Source organism: Falco punctatus (assembly GCF_963210335.1).
Source record: "Falco punctatus genome assembly, chromosome: Z".
Lineage (NCBI taxonomy): Eukaryota > Metazoa > Chordata > Aves > Falconiformes > Falconidae > Falco > Falco punctatus.
The window spans coordinates 16,041,626-16,066,832 of record NC_137586.1 but is presented as its reverse complement, the minus strand read 5'-3'; the positions used below and the strand labels follow the sequence as shown (position 1 = coordinate 16,066,832).

Here is a 25,207-nt window from a genome sequence, read left to right as displayed (position 1 = left end):
TTTGTGCACTTTTTACTTTCTTTCATCATACTATTTACCATATAGAATTTAAACTCATTTTTCCAATCACGATGTTGAAATTCATTTACTGATGGTTTTTGTGGCTTGTCTTTCAAGATCTGAACTATCAAAACACAAAGTCAGTATTTTGCATTAATAAGACAGATTCATTTACAAATGTATTTCTTGAAACATTGAACTTTAGCTTGTATTCTAAGTTTTTCTCAAAACTGCAGACTTTTTTATTCCTTCCTTCAGTGCTTCATCTTCTTCAAAAGATGATGATGTTAGTTTTGTATCCGAATCGAGGGCATTATTTTCCATATCTGAAATTGCTTATTTTGCTTATGAAGATGTCTCTCCATTCTGTTCTGCCCCAAATTCATGAGTAACAAGTATGTTTTCAAAACAGGAAAGTGCAAAATACAACTTTGGGTAGCTTTTATTTGTCTTGTTACCTTTGAGGTGTACCTTTTTACTAGCTTACACTATGAGGGGTCTTTTTGCTATCGTCATTTGCCACGCTTATTAACCTTTGGCTGTCTGCAAACTTCTTTTACAGTGAGTTTGTATTTCTGAGTAAATATACTTGATTTCAGCAGTCATTTCCCTTTGGTTACTTTGTTTTGAGATGTTTGTCAGGTGATTCTTAATCTGCTTTATTGATGTGTTATTTTATTCTATAGTACAGACTTTTAAAATAGGATTAACCAGCATGTGGCATTCAGATTTTCCTGTTACCCCAAATCTGGGTTCTTCACCCAGTGTGCAAGAGCCTATCCACTCACAGAACGGTTTATTGCATGTCTGCTCAGAGATGGGTGCTAGGCAGTAAACCCATGAAGCTAGCCCACCTATCATCACATAGCAAAACATTGTATACATAGACTTCGAACAATGAAATATGACTAATTGTAAACAATTTTGATTGGTTCTTACAGGCCTCATCTCCTTTTAAAAGTACAGCATTATTTTTTTTCTCACAGCACTGTTCTGCGGAGGCGGGGACTTTGTTAGTAGGGGGCTTTCTTGGCTCAAGGGTGGATCTTTTAGTATGCTAATTAGGATAGTTCACACATAGTTCAAATAATTTTCTGTTTGCTGTCATTAACTATTTGGTTCTTCTTGAGCTTAAGTTGTTACTTCTTAGCTTGAAGTATTTATGGTGTCTGCTCCTTCTCCAAGGCCATGTTTTGTGAACTTTTTGTAAGGATTAACTACCATCCTCTGTTTTTCGAATTATTTCTTGGTTTTGGCTATAGATATGTAATTTTTGTTTGCTTTTTCTTTTTTTAAGTAGTAAATAATTCCTGTATAATTCCTATTTTTCTTGTAAATAAGATCACAGACTCACAGAATGGTTGGGGTTGGAAGGGACCTCTGGAGATCATCTAGTCCAATCACCTGCTAAAGCAGGTTCACCTACAGTAGGTTGCACAGAATCACATACAGGTGGGTTTTGAATGTCTCCAGAGAAAGAGACTCCACAACCTCCTGGTCCAGTGCTGTCATCCTCAAGGTAGAGAAGTTCCTCCTCATATTCAGGTGGAACTTCCTGGTTCTCAGTTTGTGCCCGTTGCCCTTGTCCTGTCACTGGGCACCACTGAAAAGAGCCTGGCCCTGTTCTCTTGACACCCACCCTTAAGATATTTGTTGTCAAATATCTTATTTGTTGCAGTTGATTTGTTGTAAGATGATATGTTATTGTCAGTTAAGTTGAATTATGAGCAAGATACATTTTTTTAGTTACAGGATTTGTGTAGGGTGATACAAAGATTGACTTTGCTGAAAACTAGTGTAGGGAAACTTTAAGCTGTATTTCATTGTAATGTTTTTAATGTAGCTGTGTGTTTGGGATTGATTTAAGTATTTCTTATACACTGTAGCTTTTGGGTTCTTGGAATTATGGTATTCACCATTATTTCAGAGGCAAGTAATAACTCTTAAGTTTTGTGTTTTGGCTAAGCACCATTTTGAAGCTGTCCGTTCTGTTCCATGAGAGCTCGATAACACTTGAGGTCTAGGTCATGCATATGTGTATTTACGTGCACTTGTTAGGAACTGAGCTAAGGAAGGCTCATTGCAATAGTTACAGCCCTTTGCTCTTATCTGCTATTTTCTAATGGAGAGGAAAATCCTGTGGGTAAAGTAAGAAGAGGATAAGACTATTTTAAGCACATGCAATAAACGGTGCTGTTCATTTAGGCAGAAGTTATTTCCTCAACACTGGTGTTTACTGGTAATTTTATTCCATTAAGCACTAATACTTAATGGCTTTTTGTCTTCCTTCCTTTGGTATTTCTCTAACTAACAAAAGGGTTTCTGTGAAGGGAGAGGAGGAGGAGGTGGGAAACTTCTGAGTAACCCCTGGGAACAGAGAGCTAAGGTAGCTAAGAGAGATGGAAACGCTGAGGAGACAGCCATGCAGTAGGGCAGAGAGGCCAGAGCAGATGGGAGCCCACGGCAGCTGGGAGCTACTGGATGGAGCCGCATTTTGCTTCATGAGCGAGGGACACAGTAGCTGACCTGTCTGTGTTTCGCAAGTTACTGTCAGAAATTTCTGCCAGCCAGCAGCTTCACTGCATCTACAGAGCAGCAGCATGAGCATGCACTGTCGTAGCAGTCCTGGTTGCAGTGGCAGTTTAGATTGTCTCACTTGGGATTTTAGAGGTTGTGGGATTGACTGCGCATCTCCCTGCCTGTATGTGATTTGTTTGTAGTTCTTCTACCAGTGACTTTTTGAGACCCTCAGAATAGAAGCACTTCATGGAACAGTTTCTGCTGCTCTTCTGGTGGCTACATCTTACTATGAAGTACTGGTTTATTTTCTACAGCCTTCCTAATAGAAGCTACATGACTCTTGTTGCCATTGTGACATGGATCAGAGGCTGGACATAGGTCAAAACAAAACACCAGAACTTCTGAAATGTCTCCTGGTGACACCAGGAACTCTGGCTTTTAACCGTGCATTTCTGTACATTCCCTAGCCAATAATGTGACAACTGATATGGCTGAAGAACCATTGGACCAGTAATGGAGGAGCCCTACAGCTGGCAGTTGGTAAATCTGAAAGAGCAAAATGGATGAAATGTCTGTGATATCACTTTTCAGTAGGTGGAAACTTCCTAAAGGTGAATAGTATAACTATGAAGCATATCATTAATGAGAGGGTAACATACTCAGGAGGACTACAGGGATGTCACGATGTTATGCAGGGAGCAAATTAGATGGGCCAAAGCCCAGCTAGAATTTAGTCTGGCTACTGCTGTAAAAGGTGATAAAAAATGTTTCTATAAATCCATTAACAACAAGAGGAGGCCTAAGGAGAATCTACCATCCTTTGTTGGATGTTGGGGGAAACATGGTGACAAAGGAGAGGAAAAGGTTGAGGTACTGAGTGCCTCCTTTGCCTCAGTCTTTAACAGTAAGACCAGCCCCCGGAGCTGGAAGACAGGGGTGAGGAAGAGCAGAATGGCGTCTCCACAGTCCAAGAGGGAACAGTTATTGATCTCTACCCTGCTTACACCTGCACCAGTCTATGGGGCAGGATGGGATCCACCTAAGGGTACTGAGAGATCTGACAGAAGAGATCACCACGCCGCTCTCCATCATATCTCAGCACTCCTGACAAACTGGGGAGGTCCCAGAAGACGGGAGGTCAGCCAGTGTAATGCCCATCTACAAGAAGGGCAGGAAGGAGACTGCAGGGAACTACAGGCCTGCCAGCCTGACCTCGGTGCTGGGGAAGGTCATGGAGCAGATCATCCTCAGTGCCATCACACAGCATGTGCAGGACAGCCAGGGGATCAGGCCCAGCCAGCATGGGTTTGTGAAAGGCAGGTCCTGCTGGACAAACCTGATCTCCTACAAGAAGATGACCCGCCTAGTGGATGAGGGAAAGGCTGTGGATGTTGCCTGCCTGGGCCTTAGCAGAGCCCCTGACGCCATCTCCCACAGCATTCTCCTGGAGACACTGGCTGCTCGTGGCCTGGCCAGGTGCCCTCTGCGCCGGGTATAAAGCTGGCTGGCTGGCCGAGCCCAGAGCGTGGTGGGGGATGGAGTTACACCCAGCTGGCGAGGGGTCACCAGTGGTGTTCCACGGGGCTCCGTGCTGGGGCCGGTTCTGTTTAATAGCTTTACCGACAACCTGTACGAGGGGATGGAGTGTCCCCTCAGTGAGTCTGCAGGTGACCCCCAGCTGGGGGGAGCGTTGATCTGCGGGAGGGCAGGAGGCTCTGCAGGGGGGTCTGGGCAGGCTGGAGCGATGGGCCCAGGCCAGTTGTGTGAGGTTCAACCAGGCTCAGTGCCGGGTCCTGCCCGTGGGTCACACCAGCCCCCGCAGCGCTGCGGGCTGGGGGCAGGGGGCTGGGAACTGCCTGGGGGGAAAGGACCTGGGGGGGCTGGTCGGCAGCCGGCTGGGCATGAGCCCCCCGTGTGCCCAGGTGGCCAAGGAGGCCAGCAGCATCCTGGCTGGTGCCGGGAACAGCGTGGCCAGCAGGGCCAGGGCAGTGCTGTCCCCCTGCACTGGGCACTGGCGAGGCCGCCCCTCGACTCCTGTGTTCAGGTTGGGCCCCTCACTGCCAGGGGGACGCAGAGGGGCTGCAGCGTGTCCAGAGACGGGCAGGGGGCTGGTGCCGGGGCTGGGGCACAAGGCTGGTGGGGAGCGGCTGGGGGAACTGGGGGGGTCAGCCTGGAGAGGAGGAGGCTTAAAGGGGATCTTACTGCTCTCTACCTGAAAGGAGGTTGTAGCAACATGCGTGTCAGTCTCTTCTCTCAAGCAGCAAGCAGTAGGGCAAGAGGAAATGTCCTCAAGCTGTGCCAGGGGAGGTTGAGACTGGACATTAGGAAAAATCTCTTCATGGAAGGGGTTATCAAACATTGGAGCAAGCTGCCCAAGGAAGTGGTTGAGTCACCATCCCTGAGGGTGTTAAAAAGATGTGTAGATGTGGCACTTAAGGACACAGTTTAGTCATGGACTTGGCAATGTTAGGTTTATGGTTGGACTTGGTGATCTTAAAGTTCTTTCCCAACCTAAACGAATCTATGATTCTGCTGAGGTACTCAACATCTTTGCCTTAGACTTTAGTGGCATAGTGTATATGGCTAGTGATAGAAATTGAGGAATGGTGGATAGTGCCCATCGTAGAAGGCAACTGAGGACTCGTAGGTAAATTGGTCACGTGTAAGTCCACGAGGGCAGACAAGTTATATGCAAAGGTGCCAAGGAAACTGGCAATTTCCTAAACCACCAGGCTCAGAGCCTCATGCTTAGCAGTTCTTTTAAGAAGCAGCAGCCTCAGGGATGATACCGGGACTGATATTATTAACATCTCTATTCCCTACAAATAATATAAAAAATACAATTTTGAGCAAGAATATTAGCTTGTATATTCTTCTGCTGGAGTATAAAATTCATGTTTTGGTAGCTAAGGTAATGCAGTTAAGGGACTGGGAACGAGGGTGATGTAAATTGTCCAGGGTAATGCAGTTTGCGTAGATAGATCTGGATTGTTTTTGGAAAATGTAAATAAATAATCACTGAATTTTAGAAGCAGCAGCCTTAATTTTTAATGCTCTGAGTTGGAGTAGCCAGAGCTAAAGGATTTAAGTGTTAATAATTAAATAAATTGAAAGAAAATTATACAAAAATTCTAAGCCTTATCAAAAAGCATTACCTGAAGACATGAGGAAACCCAATGCAAATTTTTAAAATAATATTTTAATTTATGATCTGTAGAGGTCAGTATAACCTAAAGCACTAGGAGTATAATTTTATACATTACTGGTGGTTTCTCTGCCGAGCTTCAACGTACATCTTTTGCATGGTTTTTAACACTTTCACTATGAGGTGAACTGCATGGCCGTTGGTAGAAACATATAAATGAAAGTAAACTGTCAGAGGCCAGCTGAGTGTGTGACTGTGGGAGGGTTTTTTGTTCTTGTTTTTAATTACTGTTTGTAGTGCTAAACCTGAGAGCAGAGAGCTCCACAGCAAGAGCTTTTCTGACTTGAAGTTACCATTTTTAATGATGAGAGAAAGGACACATATCCCTGAATGCCTGAGAACACTGTAGGTCTTCTCCAAGGAGCCCTGTTGCAGGCTATTTGCCACTTTGCTTGAGTAGTAGTGTCTTTGCACAAGGCTTATTTTCATTTTGAATCCAAACACATTGTCTACTAACTTTCTTCTAATATTTCTGTTGCACTGAGTGCATCAAACTGTCACTGTTTTGTTTCAAGTTGTAGAACAATGCCAGAAATTTTGAGAAACATTTTAACTATTACCTGTGAAATTAAGCACTACAAGTTAGCTAAATTGTGTATGAACAGAAAATGCACAGGTTAATATGCTCAGTGACTGTGTTTCTCTTAATAGTAACGGCAAGTTGTCTGATGTCTAGGACACAGAATCACAGAATCATAGAATGGTTTGTGTTCAAAGGGACCTGTAAAGGTCATCTAGTTCCAACCTCCCTGCTTCCTTCCACCAGACTTGCTTCCAACCACCTTCCACTAGACCAGGTTGCTCAAAGCCCCATCCAACCTGGCCTTGAACACTGCCAGGGATGGGGCATCCACAACTTCTCTGGGCCTCACCACCCTCACAGTAAAGAATTTCTTCCTAATGTCTAATTTAAATCTACCTCCTTTCAGTTTAAAGCCATTTCCCCTTGTCCTGTCACTGTAGGCCCTACTAAAAAGCCCCTCTCCAGCTTTCCTGTAGATCCCTGTTAGGTTTGGAAGGCTGCTATAAAGTGTCCCTGGAGCCTTCTCTTCTCCAGGCTGAACAACCCCAAATCTCTCATGGGCAGGTGCTCCAGGCAGACTCTGATCATCTTCATGGTCCTCCTCTGGACTTGCTCCAACAGGTCTGTGTCCTTGTGTTGGGGGCCCCAGAGCTGGATGCAGTGCTCCAGGTGGGGTCTCATGAGAGTCAAGTAGAGGGGGAGAATCACCTGCCTTGACCTGCTGGCCATGTTTTTTTTGATGCAGCCCAGGATACAGTTGGCTTTCTGTGCTGCAAATGCACATTGCTGTGTCATGTTGAGCTTCTTACTAACCAACACCTTCAGGCCTTTCTGCTCAGGGCTGCTCCCAATCCATTCTCTGCCCAGCCTATATTTGTGCTTGGGATTGCCCTGACCCAGGTGCAGGGTCTTGCACTTGGCCTTGTTGAACTTCATGAGGTTTGCATGGGCTCATCTCTCAAGCCTGACATGTGGGGCTTATACAACAATAGCTGAACAAAGGAGAAGGACAGGACCTGCAGTTACCTAAAGTCTCTTTGAAGATCTACATTTCAATGGGATATTATTTTAATATGATGAGATGCTAGGTTTTTGCAGACATGTGTCTTGGAATGAAGCCCACAGCAGTATATCAGCTTACTGCTTCTTTCCCAATAAACACATGCCTGGAAGCCTGCAGAGCCGTCGCAGCATGTTGTCACCACCATTGGAAGAGTCTTGAAGCCTCAAAGGAGAAAGGGACTGTATTGGGTTAGCTGTATTTCTTCCACCTTTTTGAGGGCTTTTTCTATCAGTTTTGTTTGTGTTTATTTCTCTTCAGGCTGCATGGAAGGGATGTAAGAGCTCACTGTTTGTATTTTATTGATACTCTCCTAAATTTTCAATGTGGGAGATGACAGCTCTGCTTTAGGCATCTATATAATGACAGCAGCTGAAGAAGTTCTGCCTGTCTCAAAAATACAAGCATATGTCAAAAGTCTCCTGATCTGTAGGTTAGTGGTAATAATTGTGACTATGATATGGAACCATCACTTTCAAGTGAGACTAGTATTATGTTGGCAGTAATATTTAATTATTACATGCTAACCTTTGTGTTTTGGAAATAGTGTGCAAAGGTAAATGGAAGGCTGTCCCAAACTGTCCATTACAATGAAATGGCATTCATCACTGTAAAGCAAATCCATTTCACTGAAGCAAGCATGTTACAGACTGTTTTGAGTTGCTCCTGAGATGCAGTTTCTCAATGTATTCATTTGAATTTCACTCATTCACTCAAATCTATTGCCAACAGTTACTTCAAATCAGTTTTATATGAGAAAATTAAGGAATGAAATCTGACCAATTTTATGCTGCCTTAATTTTCTGGTTATAGAAAGTGAAAATATAAATATAGTTAGAAATATAGTTAGTGCACATATTTGTGTATGCTACATTTTAGGAAAGAGTTATTAATAGATTTTGCCAAGAAGTATCAGTTACTCAAGAACTTACATTCCATTTTTTCAAATATACTTTTTAATTTTGCTTTTTATTATGTGTGCATGTGTGTTAGGAGATATCTGTTAGTGTTCTTGAAAATCAGGTCATTTTCTGTATGGCTTAGCCATACAACTAAATCTTTATTTTGAACATATCTTCACCCTTTTGTGCATGTAGGGCGTGCTCAGCTTTGTTGCATTTAGCCAGTATTAACTCTTTGTTGTGTTGTTGCATTATCAACTCTGAGATAAAAATCCCATTAATGATTTCCCAGCATTTCATGGTAATGTTTATTCAGTCATATTCTCAGAGTAAAATCTAATCTAGCTGTCATAGTTGACAGTGTAATTACAATAATTCTGTAATTGTGCCATATAAGGACATAAAATCAGTGGAAAATAGCACAAGGAAGTGTGTTTCAGAACACTGTAATCTTCAGCTTTATCCACCTTTTTTGGTACAGTCTTCAGTCTTTCTCACTGAAGAAACTGAAAATGAAATCTGGAAGAGTTGTGGCTTTCATTTTAGAAACAACTGTAAATGTACCTTAAACATTGGGCAGGATTTAGCAATGGCCAAAGGACTGTCATCTACATTTTATGTACTTAGAGTAGATTTATGCGTACATATTTTTTTAATACTACCTTCTGGTCAGTATCCTTTTTGTACAAAGCTAAGGTCTGTGCTAATGTGCACTCCCCCAAAACTGTGAACCAACAACATTTAACCCCACAACAAGTGATGGGATATTTTTGTTAAATAGCTATATGTGGCTCTTGATGACCTCCTACTTGTGCTGTGCATGTCATTTGAAGCTGAATGTGCTCCTGAAGCTGAATGTCTGTGAAGACAGACAGTACCTATACAGAGAGGAAGACCTGTGTGACTGATGTATGTTAGTAGTGAATATGCAGCACTGCAGAGAGGGACAGAGCAGACGGCTTTGCAGTGGTCCCAAGTTCATTCTTTTAACTGCAGTGTTAGCAATATTGATGGTGGTGAAAGAAGTATCTTGTATCCATCCACTGCATTACCTTCATTTCTGCTTTTCTCTGTGGAGTTCATACTGTTCCGGTTACTCTAAATTTTAGTAGCTGTCCCTGGCCTGATATAATAGTTTCCTTTCCTAAGAAAGCTGAGACTGGTGATGGATTCTGTACCTGCCACCTAATCTGTTTCTGTGGCCATCAGAGACAATACTGACATTCTTAAAACCTCTACTCTTGTCATCCTAGGTAGCTTGTTCAAGGTCTTCCAAGGGGATGCCTGAAAATTCTGATTGCATGGGGAGCCTGCGTGAAGACTGTAGTTTAAACTAGAAGCATTCATTATTTTCTGTAAGAGTTTTTGAAATAGTAGTTTTACTAACTTTGAGCATAGTGTTAGGCATATGTGTTTTTTCTTTTATTTAATAGAAGGAAAAAGTATTTAATCTGAAATTTCTCTTGATTTAATACCATATTAGGGCAGTTGGCAATATGGGCAAGGACTGTCAACAGGGAAGTAGCTCAGTTCCTTTTCAAACAGGCACACATTTTCACCTGGGCTGTCCTTTGATATTCAATTTGAAATGGGATTATTCAAGTTTTTATTTCCATCTGCATTCTAATCCTTCACATTCTGCATTTACCACTTATAAGTTTTCACTCTTTCTGCTTTTTTTTAGCATCTGCTTTGCTGTACTGTTGATGTGATATCTATTTATCTCAAAAAAAATTATGTTCTTTTAACATAACCAGATCAGTTCAGATGCATTTTGTCCTGTGATGTTGGGAGTAGCTATAAAATTCAGTTACGGAAGGAGAGTCCTTCCTCCTGGAAATGAAGAGGAAAGGTGTAAAATGCCAGCATGGGTGCAAGACCTTAACAGTGTTTGAAGGCTGCCGAGTTCTCTTCTCTGACAGCCATGTCTTTTTAGTCTGTTTGGATTTTCTTCTAAATTGCTTCCTGCTTGCCATAGCATCTTTCTAACTTGCAATACCATTGTGGAAAGACTTCACCTTCTCTTGAAAAACATCTTGACTGTCTCACTCATCTTGGAGTACTCATAAGCTTCTGCTGGAATACCACAGGCTGTCTTGGATGCCACAAGTGACCAAACCAAGAGGAAGGTTTAGGATCCTGTTTAGGAATTACTGTTAGGCTAAACTGCTTTCTCAGTCTCTTTAATATTGTATTTTGATCACTCAAATGATGCTCAGATATGAAGACATCAGATGAGAAAATATGTACCCTTCCCTCATATTTTCTTAAAGATGCCCCATCATCATAGTAACAAAATAATGTATTTTGCAATAAGTAGGCATTATAAGAAATTTTGCTAATTTTGTGTGGCTTTATGGCTGTGATGAAGCAGAAGAGCTGAGTATCTTAACAAAAAAAAAAAAACCAAATCCATCACATCCATTAATTTCCACCTCTTGCATCCCAAGATTATTTGGACTGAGTTAGAAAGAACTGCTGATGAAGAATTATGGGAAAAGCAGAATTCTTCCCTGCAATATGGACCTTTTATGGCAACTGAGAAGCTATGAAGAAACTGAGCTTGTGTCTGTCCTCTGCCTAACCCTCTGTATAAGTATTGCCAACATTGGACCACTCAGGGAGCGCATGGCCAGTTCAAAAAACTTTTCTTCTCACTTCAAGCTCTTGCTGATAAAATGTGCTTTAAAATAGTGCTTCAAATTACCAGTGCTCTCTACCACTGAACTGTCTTTCCTCTGTTTTCTTAAGCTAGCAGCACCAATGTAATTGGAAACTAACCAAAATAATCTTAAATAAATAAATGAGGGGGAGGGCATGCAAACACTGGACCTTACCAACATGATAAGAAGGACCAGGAAATCTGTAAACGTAATTTAGCAGTTGGTTGTTTGAAGCACCTCCTTTTTATTTTTTCATGATTTTTTTTAAAAACAGTTGAGCTTTTTACAGGTCATTACACTTAAATACCTTATCAAGTAACCAAATGCAAACAGTTTTACTGTCTGCAATTTGCCTTGTTTAATCAAAATAAATACAAGTTAACGTTTTATTGAGGTGAATTGAATAGTTCCCACTTCAGCTAGTATCTGGCACTACAAACCAAATCTAGTGTGTTTTTGAGATTTTACAACAGAGTTGGCCATTGCAAGTGGTCTTCAGGTGGAGAAAATGTTTATTTTAATGACAGAGTAGATATTACATGGAAAATATTTAAATAAACCACTCTGACTTATGTCAGATACAATTAAATATGCTATTAAAATTTTAAAGAAACAGAAATTGCTTGTAAATGTACAGTGTTTATAAATATCAGAACATACTTGTCCTAGGCAAAAAGGAACAAAATGTCTTTTGGGAATCACCTTTTAGTCTCAAGCATTTTAATTCTAATTTAGGATGCAGGTGTCCCCTCGAACAGGATGGTGTTGGGGAAAGTGTAAGTTGTGGGAGTTTGGTAGATGCACTGAGAGTGATGTAATGCTCTTATGCTTTGGCTATTCCTCAGAATAAGAGCATGTAATTACTTGGCTAGTTAGAGTTAATGCTTGATTGACTTGCTTTACCAGGCACCTGACAGTGATGAGTATGTTTGCCTAAAAAGAAGAAGCAGATAGAACAATTTAAATGTCTCTAAGTCCTCTTCAACTGAACTTTCATTTCCCTGCTTCTGCATACGCAAAGGGATGAAGTCTTTTCTCTCAATCCTGCATGGCAGCTTCTCCAGCAGTAGAGTTGTCATTGTCCTTCATTGGCACTTATTTCTTCAAATATTTCCTAGTTGTTATAGGTCTTTACTAGTTAATATAACTAAAAGGCCTGGAAAATGAACTAATGGCATTGTCAGGGCAGGTGTGTTGATAGCATAATCCTCACTGCAAATGAATTTGGAGTTGCTGGGGAGATAATCCATCATCTTCAGCTACTATACATTATCTTGTCAGTGAGCCTCTGGCAGGCAGGTGCGAAGTCACTGCAGTCTCTGTAAGAGCTCTGTATTTCCAAATAGGATGGAGAATGATCTGAGCAGTGCCAGAAAGTTAAGGACAGAGGAAAACCTTCTCATCCCTTTCAGATTTGTATTTGCAAATAAATATTTAGTAGTATTGTTAATTAATGTGATTAATATTCAATGCTGATCTGACTAGACAAATTCCAAAGTGGTTGTTCATAATAGATACAGGAACATATGATTTGTTCGTTGCTGTGCAAACAGTAAGAAAACTCAATTAGTTTTGGGGTGTGTGTGTATATACCTTCATTACTATCAAGAGACCATAACTATCAAGAGACCAATGAGTTGCTGGTCTGGCAGCTTAATGAGACAAGTCTCTTTCGTATGTTTTATATTCTGGACCCTAGGTGCTGATACTAGCAAGGTAGTGAATCACATAGCTACTAAAAGGAAGCATAAGAGAAAAGCTTTTTACTAGGAAGTTTTCTGGTCATTTAACCATATGCTTTTAGATTTTATATATAAAACAGCTTACACTGTATTACTGTTGGTAATTTATTGTAATTACAGATTATAACCAGTCAAAAGAGAGCAAATAGAAAACAGTTGACATAGAAATTAATTTTTTTCAGTCTGTGAAATTCCTTGCCTCATGTTTCCTACTAAAGTCCCCTATCATGCAGGTGTCTTGATGTTCCATTCTCCTTTCTGCCTTCCTCAACATCTCTGGAGTGGTATACGAGGTTATTGCCTTGTTTGTTTTCTTGGGTCTAGTGCTTGTTTTCCAAAACTGACTGCTTTGCTTATACTGATAGAACTTTGTACTTACAGTGATTTCTATCAGAAGTGTGTCAGGTCTGGACCTCTTACCTTCCAAGAACAGATGCATTCAGTTTAAGATGGTGGAAGCAGGCAGGGGTTGAATGCTGTAGCATTATGGAAAGTACAAACAGAGGTAGCTGAACACCAAGCCATGATACAGCTGCTGTGATAACAGGTGCAATTCTGACACTCTTTAAGATAAGAATGAGGCACAGAGGCAGAAAGCATTGCTTGGTTGGAGGGACAAACAGAAGTGAATACTGATCCCCATTCATTTATTTGCCCATGTTCTGAAATGAAATCCACAGACATCCGGAATAGAACAAAAAAATCTGTGCTGATACATTGATATGAGCCATGGTTTTCCAAACTGGCAGGTGGAGAGTGCTTGAATGCTCTTGTTGCTACACTTCATATGCAAAGATTTCTTTTGAGGAAGTAACGACATTTCTACCACAGGAGAATGAACACTGCTTTATTAATGCCAGGACCATTGGAACTAAATTCATCACTCCTCCGTGTCGGGCCTTCCATTGAGCCAATGATATTACTGAGATTTAAGTTACATCCCAGGACACCAGCCACAGCAGTGGATCTTTATTCTACTCATCATTTTTCTCCTATTTGCGTCATATAAAGCCTAGAATGAGACAGCTGTTTTTGCTGTGGTAAAGCTCTGTTAGTGTTTGGATATGGTGGCAGTGAAATAGATGGGCTTTACATGCAGGAAAAAGTGAATATCATGTGCTGCTATTGCAGCCAATATACTGCATCTTTCTCTTTTATTTTTTCAAATAGTAAAAATGTAAAATTTTGATTAAAAATTTGATTTTAGGGTAAGATGGTGAAAGGAATGGGGGGTGCCATGGACCTGGTATCCAGTGCACAGACCAAAGTGGTTGTTACCATGGAGCACTCAGCTAAGGTAAGGCTCTGCCGCTTTTTTCTAAATAAGTGCTTTGGGCTGTACCAAAAGAGAGAAAAAAAAAAAAAAGACATCTTGCATTCATTCTGCTGCTTTGAGGACTTGACAGTTTTGCTGTTAGTTATTATGGAGATCCAGAAGGGGGCTAAGTTACTATGGTCCCTTTTCTCTAGTAAGTGAATCAGTCACCATGGAAAAAAAAATGAAATATTAACTCAATGTTTAAAAGCAGCACACATTTTTTAGTTACTTCATGCAAATTTAATGAGAGTGGCAATTGCCAGAGCTACAGTAGGTGCTACCCCAGAGGTTTTATTCTTCACCTAAGAATAATTTGAAAAATTAAGTTCCCCACGGTTAAATACTTGTTATGATGGAAAGGTATTTACCTTTGAAGTTGCCAGTCAAATTGGTACTGACAGGTTGATAGGACACATCTTTTTGGCATAATGAGATGCAAGCTGCCTTCCATCATTATGTGATAGAGGTTAATCTAGAGACTTCTTTGTGATGGAAGCTTTGTAGATATAAAGGCTCCCCCAGAAGGTCATAGGAAACTTGTCATTTGAAACTACTAAAATGGAACTGTCCAAACTATGAGAAAAATGTACTGAAGGATGAAAATCTCTATTTTCAGGGAACTGTATTGAATATTTGAAAAGGAACTTTTTGTTTAATTTCTGTATTTCTGTTAGTCCAAATTTGTTGTGTGTCTGCAATAAGAATTAATGTATATTGTTCAAGATAATATCACTGTCAGAATGTATAAGAACAAGCATAAGGAGTTTGCATAGTAAACTAGTAAATACATAAATATGAAGGCTAAATATGACAGTTGTGTATTTTTTAAATGTGATTCCAAGAATTAATTTTCACAAAAAAAGAATTGTTAAAAGGTATAGTAGTTTTACAATTTATACTAAACTGATCTCAAGGGGCACATTTTCAGTAACAGGACTGAGTCTGACCAAATAGTTTTCAGATATATGTAAATAAGTACACGAAAGTAAAAAGCAAATTCATCTATATGACTTGTATCCCTATCACAGCCTCCCAAAAACTGGATATGTAATTCTCTATTTGCTCAGACATGTACTGGTATTAATGTGATCTGTATAAATATTTATGCTAAATTTCTAGTTACTGTGGAATTTGATTAAGGCTCAGAGTCCACACACATTGTAATTATTCATGCCAGTTTTTCTCTTAAAAGTACAATTACCAAAATCTTTTTTCACTACAGTCTTTGGAAGTTATTTGCATGTTGGTTTTTTGTTGGTAGGAGTATTGAAACCTGAAAAAGACAGAAACACAGATAGGTTCACTGTTACAAACAGTCCAGGCTTAGAGTTACTTATTTTGGCATATGTATACATAACTTGGGCTCCTACGTACGTGGAATGCCTGATGTGCACTTCTAGAGAGCCAATTGCAGGCTTTCATAAATTATTTCTTCTGCTTTTGTGAAAAGGCACTGCAAAACTAAACCATGTGCATGCTTTTTCACTTTATTCTTATTTTAAAATGAAGTGGATTCTTGGCACTCCTTCCTCTTACCTAGCCTCGTTCTGGGGTCTTCATACTGCTGCTTCTTGTTTGCTCAACAGTGAAGATGATGAAATATGGAAATACAATGTTTGCAAATCAAAAGCTGCTGTTACAGTTTTCAGATTCTATCTTTTTTTTGTTTTCCCTTTGTTTATTTTCTTTTTTTTTTTCCTAAATATACAAGCAAATATAGCACCCATGAGACCAGTTCTGAAAATCAGAAGTCTTTTATTGGGGTGGCTGCTTTTTACAGAGCCTATTTTATAATCACAGCTTTATAATTCTTTACATCAAAGTTTTTCTTACAAAATTACTGCAGCTGTATCTATGTATCAGAAGAGCAATCTTTTGTCTGGCTCAAAGCCCATTGCGCTACTGAGTGAAAAAAACGTCTGCATGTACAGTGGCAGTTTGTTGTGTCTGCTGGCTTTTTAGTATAGGGATGTTTTTGTCATCTTGTTCTCCAAATAAATAATAAGAAATCTATCATTAGATGCCAAAGTATTCTGTAAGTCAACAGCAGACAAGATTTGAGGGATGGAAATGCAGTGGAAGGCATGGGATATATGCAGTACATTCAATGCAGATGTTCAGGAGTTGCTGCAATAGGTAGTTCTTGCAGTCAGTTTTGTCTGAGTCATACTTGTGAAGAATCTTTTAATCCTTTTCAATATTTTTTTTGTATTATAGTAATAGCCTGTTAAACATGAAAATAAGTTTTTTAAGAGTTTAGAAGTGCATTTCCCTTCCAGTACACATTAGAGTTTTTAAACATAGCAGTAGGCTGAGTCCTTGCAGTGTGGACAAAATACACTTTACGTTTAGTTACGAGGGTGAAACCAGTACCTGTCTTGGCACTTAAATAAATACGTGAAGAATTTTCCTCTTTTTAAACTCTGTTATGCAGTATAGTACAAATAAAACCAAATACACTCTGCCTTACATTATTTACTTTTTAATTACTTAATTTTTTACATGTAATGCAAACCAAAAGGTACAGAAGAAATATGACAAAACATGAAGTGAGTTCTGTGGAATACTCTTCAGCTTAAGAAATGCTGTTGAGGAAGAGTAACGTAGAAATACATTAAATAATAAGGGCATGCAGAAAGTGGATGCAAATGGCATTATAGAAGAAGTAGGGGTAGCCAACTGAAATTAGCAACTAGCATGTTTAAAACAATGCAAAACAATTTTCACAGCCAGGTAATGAAGTTGTGCATGATCAGCAGGATGATGCAGGAGCTCAAAAAATTAAGTCTATATGAAAGGGACTAAACTGTTTTATGAGGTTAAATTCAGCAGTGAAAATTAAACAGCATTGCGCAGAAGCAGTCTGCAGCTCAGAAAATCTATACATCACAGCATGTCAGGAACCAGGAGGGCATAGCTGTGGAAGATTGGCTCAATTTTTGCTCCATGTGCTTGGACCACTGTAAGACACTTGGCAAATTGACCTTAGGTTTAATTCATTATGATATTTCTTAATGTATTTTTTGCTAAATTACTTTTTTCTTTATAACCGTAAAGAAAACCAATAGCCTGTAAGGTTGTTATGTAATCTCTGAACAGTCACTGTGTATGTGTGCCTAATCTGCTAAATATTGCCTAAGAGAAATAAATGTCAAGTTCTTAACACCGTACCGTCATTGACATGTTTTGCAAAACATAGTAAATTAATGGCTGGTAATCGTTCCATGTTGTGAAATAGGTTGTTTACACCATTCAGAAAAATAGAATGGAAACTAGTTTTAAGCACTTGATTCAGACGTGACTGAAACATGGAGCACTATGTGTAGCACTTGAAGATGAGCATATTGCACTCATCTCTAGTCTGCTTTTGGGCTTTCCTGGAGCAGTGGAGGGAATGGGAATTCAGTGTGGGTAAAGAAACTGGATTTACTATTTTCAGAGCATGACTATGTGCTTAAGCCCTGGGGATTTGAGATGCCTGTGTGTATGGCTGATCCTGCACATTACTGTTTGTGATGAAGTATCAGACAGAGAAATGTCATGCCCGCATTGTGTTTTCCTAATTTTTGTCCTTTATGTGTCGTCATTGAGGTCCCATGTATCTCTTATCCCCACATTGCAGCAGGAAAGACAAACTATTAAGCAGAAGTATGCAGAGCTTCTAAACTCAGGAGCGCACTCAGTGGTACAGTGAAATTCTTATTAGTCATCTCCTTATATGTGGGAGTTAAGTAATAACTGTCCCAAATTGCCAGAGATGTAATCTGTGAAAGAAGTGAATTCAAAGAGTGGTCTGAGTACAGTGAATATTTCAATAACACTGAATGGCTGTGGCTGTGATTCTCATGTACATATTTGAATTTGGAATAAGTTGTGTCATTTTTTAAAATTAATGTTTGTCTGTATATTGTTAAACACAGGGCAATGTCCATAAAATCTTGGAAAAGTGCAATTTACCACTTACTGGGAAACAATGTGTAAACCGCATCATTACAGAGAAGGTAAAGTACTTTCCTTGAATCCTTGTCAGTATTTTTCTCTTCTATCCCTAAGAAGGGACACTCAGTAAAAGTAGAAAAGTCTAGTAAAAATGAAGAATATATTTGGTATCTGTTACTAATGAAGGCAAGGATTCCCCTGGAGTTGTTCCAGCGGTCTAGGCACTCATATTTTTCCTTTTGAAGCTTTCACCATTGACATCTAGCGTACTGGACCGTACAGTTCAAACATTCAGAACAAAGATGCCATGCATGAGAAATATGCAAAGTGTGTATCTCCTTATTTTTCCCATAGTGTTCCTGAAAATGTGCCATGTGCAATGCAAATCCTCAAATGCAGCTGTAGTCACAGATAGTTTTTTCCAGCAGAGCAACAGCTTGTGTAGCCACGTGTATGTCAGACAATTGGCATCTTCCTTGATGTGTACTACACACCTTTTCAGAGAAACACAACCTGTAGCTGTGGCAGGGCTTTAATTTTTTTGTCATTACTTGATTCCATTTGTCAAGCAATTTATTCTACAGTGCAAGTCCATGTGAATATCTAATACCACTGCTGCTCAAAATACATTAGTGGATCTTTTCAACAAGGGAGAAGTGATCTGAGATTTTTGCTGTAACCATACTCCTTCTGTTATCAGTGTTTACATTTGTAAGAGCTTAGAGTAGTACCTCTTTGAGCCACCTATCGTACCAAGTAGAATGCATCAAAGGTGCTGATGTAGAATTTGCTTTTTCATGGTAATCTGTTGCTACTGGAATCTAAAGGGTTTTTTCTCCACAAAGTAAGTGAAAATAAATGAAAGCGTGGAAGGTTTTCCAGGTTTTTATTAACTGACCACATACAAAACATAAGGAACAAAAAAATGAGAGTCAACAAGGACTGATAGAAAATAAACAACAAACAGAAATTTCTCTTAAGTGCCACCACTTGTTAGATCTGGTTGCTTTATTAGGAGATGACACAAATGTACAACAGTAGTTTGATAGTGTTGCAAATTCTGTTTCTACACTAGCTTCCTAATGTGTATGTTCCTTATGCCCAGCAAGACGAGCTATCATTTTTCAGTCCCTTAAATCAGTCTCACATGCCCAGAGGACAGCTGAATTTTAGTACGGTTCTGTAATGAGCTTAAGATTGCACTTACCTTTCAAGTTCAACCTTCGCTGGTCTTTTGCTGCTGACCTTATTTGGTTTTCTTAAGGAAAATTACTATAGACCTTTTGTTTCACTGGCAACTAGCATGCAACCTGTGCACCATTAAAGTGCACAATGTTTTACAGACGTTTCTATTTGGTAAGCTTGTGGGCCTTGGAAGTGGAAAGCACATCTTATGAATACATCAGAAAGAACAGCTTTTGCTCCTTCAGCCACTTCCTCTCAGGCTTTCTATTAAAAGTACAAGAAATCTTGTCTTTCATTTTCAGCTCCTGAAAAGACTAAAATTTGCACTGGGTGTGCAATAGCTGTTGGAGAAGCTTATAATCTGTTGAAAGTGATCAACCGCTCTTTGCCATAAAAAAAGAAATAATAGAAGAATGATGGAGATGTTGTCTTTTCCTATTTTCCTTCATGATATCTTGGTGTGCATTGTCTTGCAGCAAAGAATGTCTAGAGCCCTTTCCTTTGGGCCTCGCAGTTCTCACCAGATGGGGGCAGGAGGCATGGTCCTCATTTCATGCATTTCAAAACAGTTGCATGTTTTCCCTACAAAACTAACACATCTCATATTTTAGGTTCTTTCAGGTACAAATAAACGTGGCAGAAATTTTTACTGGTCAGTTAGGAAAGTGAAACCAATTGGTAATGGCATCTTTTGTTACTGAGGGAATTCTACCTATCTCAGCACTGCATTTTCTACAATATTATTACTTAGGTCCTTGTTTTCTGCTTCAATAATAAATAATTAATTGTGTGCTCTTTGAACCTGGCAGGCTGTGTTTGATGTGGACAAGAAGAAGGGTTTGACCCTTGTGGAAATCTGGGAAGGACTAACAGTGGATGATATCAAGAAAAGCACTGGCTGTGACTTCACAGTAAGTCATTTTACAAACAAATATAGTTAGTCTGGTGTCAGAACAAATATTCTCCACAAATACTCATCACATGAAGACTTGCAAACACGGTAAGTTTCCTCCGTGTAGGTAAGGGTTCAGTAGATTACCTGTGGGATTTACAATGAAAATAGGAAGATAATTGAGGGCTAATCCAGTATGATTACATTGGAAATATTTGAAGCTAGGAAAAACAGAAGAGATGGAGAAATGACTAAAAGGACAATGTGGAAAGGGAACTTTTATGATGCGATGAAGAGGGGAGCAGATTCATATCTGAGAGGTGGATGAATATGTATTTCTCCACTGTATAAGTTAGTTTAGCTAACTCTCTGTTGCTAAATTTTCATGCTGTCTTTAGGTGGGGTTGTAAGTCTTCTCAAAAGGGGTGACTGTATGTGTCCACTCTGTGTTAGTAGTGCCAATCAACTAAATGTTCTACTGTAGATATCTTTGCTTTTTCTCTCCCTTTGCCTTGTACAAATGAAACTTACGCTGTGCATTAATCCAGAAAAACGCTGCCTTTTGACCTTCACATTCATTCATTCTTAAGTCTCACTTAACGCTAACATGAAACTGGCATATTAATAGAAAGGGGTAGCACACTTGTAACTGATTGGATCTGTGTGGTTAATAACATATAGTTTCTTCTTGGCCTTCTACATGCATATTACAAATTTTTTTCTTTTGTATTGTGAAGTCTTCTGGGGTAGGTCAGCTCTCCTTTGGTGAGGGCAGTGAGTATGACAGTTTACACGTTGTGCTGTAAAAGTAGTTGGGGAATATTTGGTAATGAGGTGCAATACTCTTTCTCCTTGCAGAGTTTCATGGCAGGGCTAGGACACATAACTGAAAGACTGCAGGGCAGTTGTTATGTGAAAGAGTTTGTTATTAAGGCTTTGAGTATACTATTGGCAATAAATAAAACTTTCTGAGCAATAAGTCTGTGGAATTTCATTAATTTCCTGTGTCCATCAGAGAGCATTTCTGGTAACTAAATATGATAATATATCTTTTTCTTGTGGAATTTTAAATATTTCAAATAAAGTGCTGTTCACTTTTAAAAATACTTTTTTTTTTATCTGAGAAAAATTGTTTGGTTAAAGATGCCTGACCAGCAGCTGCAATGTGCAGCAAACTGCTACAAAATCACTTTGCTCTCTTAATAATGACTTCCATAAAATGTTACATGGAAAATTAGTATTTTTTAATTCATAGTGAAAGCAACCTTCCATTTTCAGCAATTCTGTGTGCAAAAGAAATTATTCATTCAGTTTCTGACCATGATTTTTGAAACAGTAAAATAATTTTTTTAAAACTTGGTAATGTTAGGACTAATTTATCTTTGGCTGGTCAGCCTGTCAAACAGCTAGCATCCCAAATTAAAGCATAAACATGACGTTGTTTGTATCTATTGCAGTCAGTCACTTTGGTCTGTTCTTGCATATTTAATTTGGGGATTAACTTAATGATTAATTTGAAGGTGCACTATTTAAATAGCATTTAAATAGACTGAAACTACAGTAAAGGACTTTTGCTGTGAGAAGACACCAGTCCTTAGGTGTTCAAAATCTGCTTGTTTGGAAAGAGTCAGTTTCTTTTTGCTTCAGGTGACTAATATATATATATTTAACTGAGTGTGTTACCCAAAGTAATATTCAGCAGCCTATGCTCAAGGCAATGAAAGCAGAAGCAACGAAAGAATGCAGAGAAAGAAGTGATAAGCTTAAAATTATGGGCTATGGTGTTAAACTTCACAGCAGCATGGTGGATATCACAGGGGAAGTCTGTTAGGGCCAAAGGAGGGATTACCAACACCCACCATCCCTTAGTGCTTTCCTGTCAATGTTACAGTGGTATAGATTTTGAATCTTTAGGATAGCCTGAAGTCAGCAATTGATGAGAGGTATTGCAACAATCCACCATCTAGGTCCTTGGGATCTGTCTGACTGGGATCAGGAAGGGACACTTCACAGGCACCATTTCCTAGTTCTCCTGAAGGCAAACTCTCACGCAGTCTGCTTTGTATGGGTGCTTGGCCATGCATGAAATGATGAGCTGCACTGAAGGAGCTGTGGGCATGAAATATGTAGATGCTGCTTTGTTTATGCACTTTCATATACTTATCTTGAAAGCATGTGGCTTGCATAAATACTTGCAAAGCAATGGTTGCTTGCAAAGCATGTACCTCAGCCAAGGTATGTGAGGGGGTCAGTCTGACCTGCTGATTGGTAGTTATAAAAGTGCCTGAAATCTCTAGGGCTCTGCAGATGGAAAGCATGAACCACAATGATTTGTTAAAGCTGTGGCATGGAAAAGCACTAGCTATTCCATTCTCTTTTTTTTTTTTTTTACTCTTCTAAAGAATATTTTCAGGCCACAGTGACCCAGTCCTCCCCTCATTGAAATCCTTACCAAAGCTTCTGTTGACATCTGTGACAGCAAGACTGGATCACTGCTGTGTAATATTAGACCCCTGATGTCCCGATTTTCATATACAGCAAACACCTACAGCTCCTTCACTTAGTTTTGTGGTCTGGGAAATAGAGGTTTGAGCCTTGCCATAGGCATTTGTTCAGAAAGCAGCATCCTTGGTCCTTTTTTCTACATTTGAAGACTCTGCCTCAGGCTTATTTGAAAATGTAACAGTTGTGCTTGTGATTATTTATGTTCACTGAATGAGACATCTTGTTCCTGTTTATATTGGTGACAGGAACTTTAGCGATATTGTTTTGCTACAGTAAAAGCAGGTTTTTTGGATCATGTTTCGCTAGTTTGAAACAGAACTGATGGAAATTGAGAAACTGACCCTTTTCTAGCAGCTTTTTTCAGTGGATGCATGGAATGTTCTGAAATAAAACATCTCTCTAGGTTCATTACAAGTGAGATTTTAAAGGATGGTTGTTCCTTTATAGATAACTGTCTCTGCCCATGCAGGCAACTCCTTTCTGTAAAGGAGAACTTTATAGCCGATATGGCTTTCTTTGAGACACATCTGGCTGTACAGTCCCATTTTCACAGCATTTTTAATTATTTGGAAAAACATCTGAAGGACATTTGCAACCACAAAATGTTAAAGAAAATATGATTTAGAGTCAACTATCTTCATTATGGACTGGCATCATATAAGAAATAAACAATTCATGCTTGATTTTACTGTGCTGTGAAGACAAACTGTTGGCTTATCTTGCATGCTGAAATCAGATTGCTGTAGCCTAGCATATAGATCACCTTGGAAGGTAATCTGCTTGGGTTTGTACTGGCATATACCATTGATGAGACCATGAGAGAACAAACTGAGAACCATACTTTTACAGATGTATTCCATTATAAAAATAATCAGGGTGAGTTTGTCTAGGTAAAAAATCACCATCCTCCCTGGTTGTTTTTTTTTTTCTTAATGTAAAAGCTGTCTTACAAAATGATCTTAAAAGATAACTTGGAGTTTAAGAAAAGCATCTGCCAAGGAAAAGTTAGGTAGCTGAATAGCAATTGACTAGTGTATGTTTAAAAAGAAATTTACTATCCAAGTTCAAGCCAGTGAGTACAAAATAACAGAGGATATGGATTTCTTTTCTGGAACTACATTTTGCTTTGAGGAAACAGGCTTTTGCAGGTTCGAGTCCATTCTTAGATGGATGTTGTGTTTTTCCAGATCATTCACGCCACTGCAAAAGGCACATCAGGAACAATTTTGTACAAAAGCTGATGTTGGAATTGTGGTTTGCTTTTATCTGCATTTTCAGATAATTAGGACTTAACAAGGGATAAGCAACTTTTATTATTTTAACAAATATGCTAACACTGGTCCATCTTTTTTGTTGTTGTTGTTATTTGTTTGAGGGACTTTTTTTACATTTCTGAACAGTGACTTGCTTTTACACACCTGATAAGGTCATTAGAAGTTACTACAACTCAGTATCATTCAGAATCAGGCCTTAAAAGAACTGCTTGCTATAAAAAAAGACATAATGAAATAAGAATAGAGCTGTTTGTTTAGCTGAAAAGACTAGTTTGGGGTGGGAAATCAAAGGCTCAATAAGCTTGAATTGCAGGAGGTCTCTGAGGCCATGTGTCCTTTTACCAGTTCAGAGGCTGCGTACATGACTGCCCAGGCAAACTCCCAGTACACCTACCTGTTCAACATTAGCAAAGTATTTTGAAGGTACCAAGATACGCTGTTATTCCTGTTAAGTGTAACAATATTAAGAATGTATTGCTTAGGCAGTATTTAAGAAAGTAGCAACTCTGCAGCTGTGTAGTGTAGAATAGTCTTCATTAATCACATTCTGCCCTTACCAAATGCTGTGCTTTTAGCACGGGGTGTTACTAAATTGACTGACTCTACTGGGATTTAAAGCACTGGACTCAGGGAGCTTTCTGCATTTTAAACTTGATTACTCCTTGTTTTCCACGCACAAACTAACCCTTTTGTTATATTAGCATTTTTCTGCTTATTTAATCACATTTTATTTAGAGCAAAGAGTTGTACTTGGGTTCAGTTCTGAGCGGTGCTGGGCTCTTACCACCTCTTTTATCTTCAGTAGGCATTATGGCACTTAGCACTCATGGGGGCCAGACCCTTTCAGAAGCAGATAGTGGTACACACAAATGACAGCTGTTAGCATCAGATGTTCAGACATTACATTTAATGTAATATGCTCATTCAGATGCAAAATGAAGTTTTGATGGCATCAAAATCTGCGTCAGCAGAAAAACAATAATCGCTTTGGCATTAGCAGCATACAGATTTTAATGGTGCTATCTTCATCCTCCAGCTTTTTCCCTTAATTCAATGGAACCATGTCTGGGTGAGGCAGATATGGGCCCAAATTAAGTGAGGCACACAGGCAGTTGGAGTCAGAAATGTTGAAACATTTCTGGAGCTAGCCCAGGAATGCTGGTGCACTAAAGGAGTTTCTCCAGCTCCTCTACACTTGTACCTATTACATCTATTTATTATCCTAGTTCACACACAACTTTGAAAAATCAATGAACAGTTTCCATCCACTGAAAACCTTTCGTTAGCATTTGATACAGTAAACACATTCTTCATGAGCTAAGCTTTCCTTGTTGGCTGTTCTCATAAGGTTGTATGATATATGGTGGCTGGAGGAAGGGTAATGTGGAAATCTAACTGGTCCAGGAAATACAGCCCTGTATTTCTGGAGAAAGAGGCTTTAATGCTTGGAAAGACCCTTTTCTATCACTTTTTCATAAG

At 39.3% G+C, this 25,207-nt stretch overlaps 1 protein-coding gene across 1 annotated transcript in view; it reads left to right on the top strand.

Annotated features, from left to right (window-relative positions):
* OXCT1 (3-oxoacid CoA-transferase 1) overlaps positions 1-25,207 on the top strand; it is an 86,681-nt gene that overhangs the window by 56,246 nt on the left and 5,228 nt on the right. Inside the window, exons 14-16 of the mRNA XM_080372194.1 lie at positions 13,823-13,912; positions 17,854-17,934; positions 19,867-19,968. Of these exons, the coding sequence (XP_080228320.1) occupies positions 13,823-13,912; positions 17,854-17,934; positions 19,867-19,968 (273 nt within the window). The remainder of the gene's footprint in view (positions 1-13,822; positions 13,913-17,853; positions 17,935-19,866; positions 19,969-25,207) is intronic.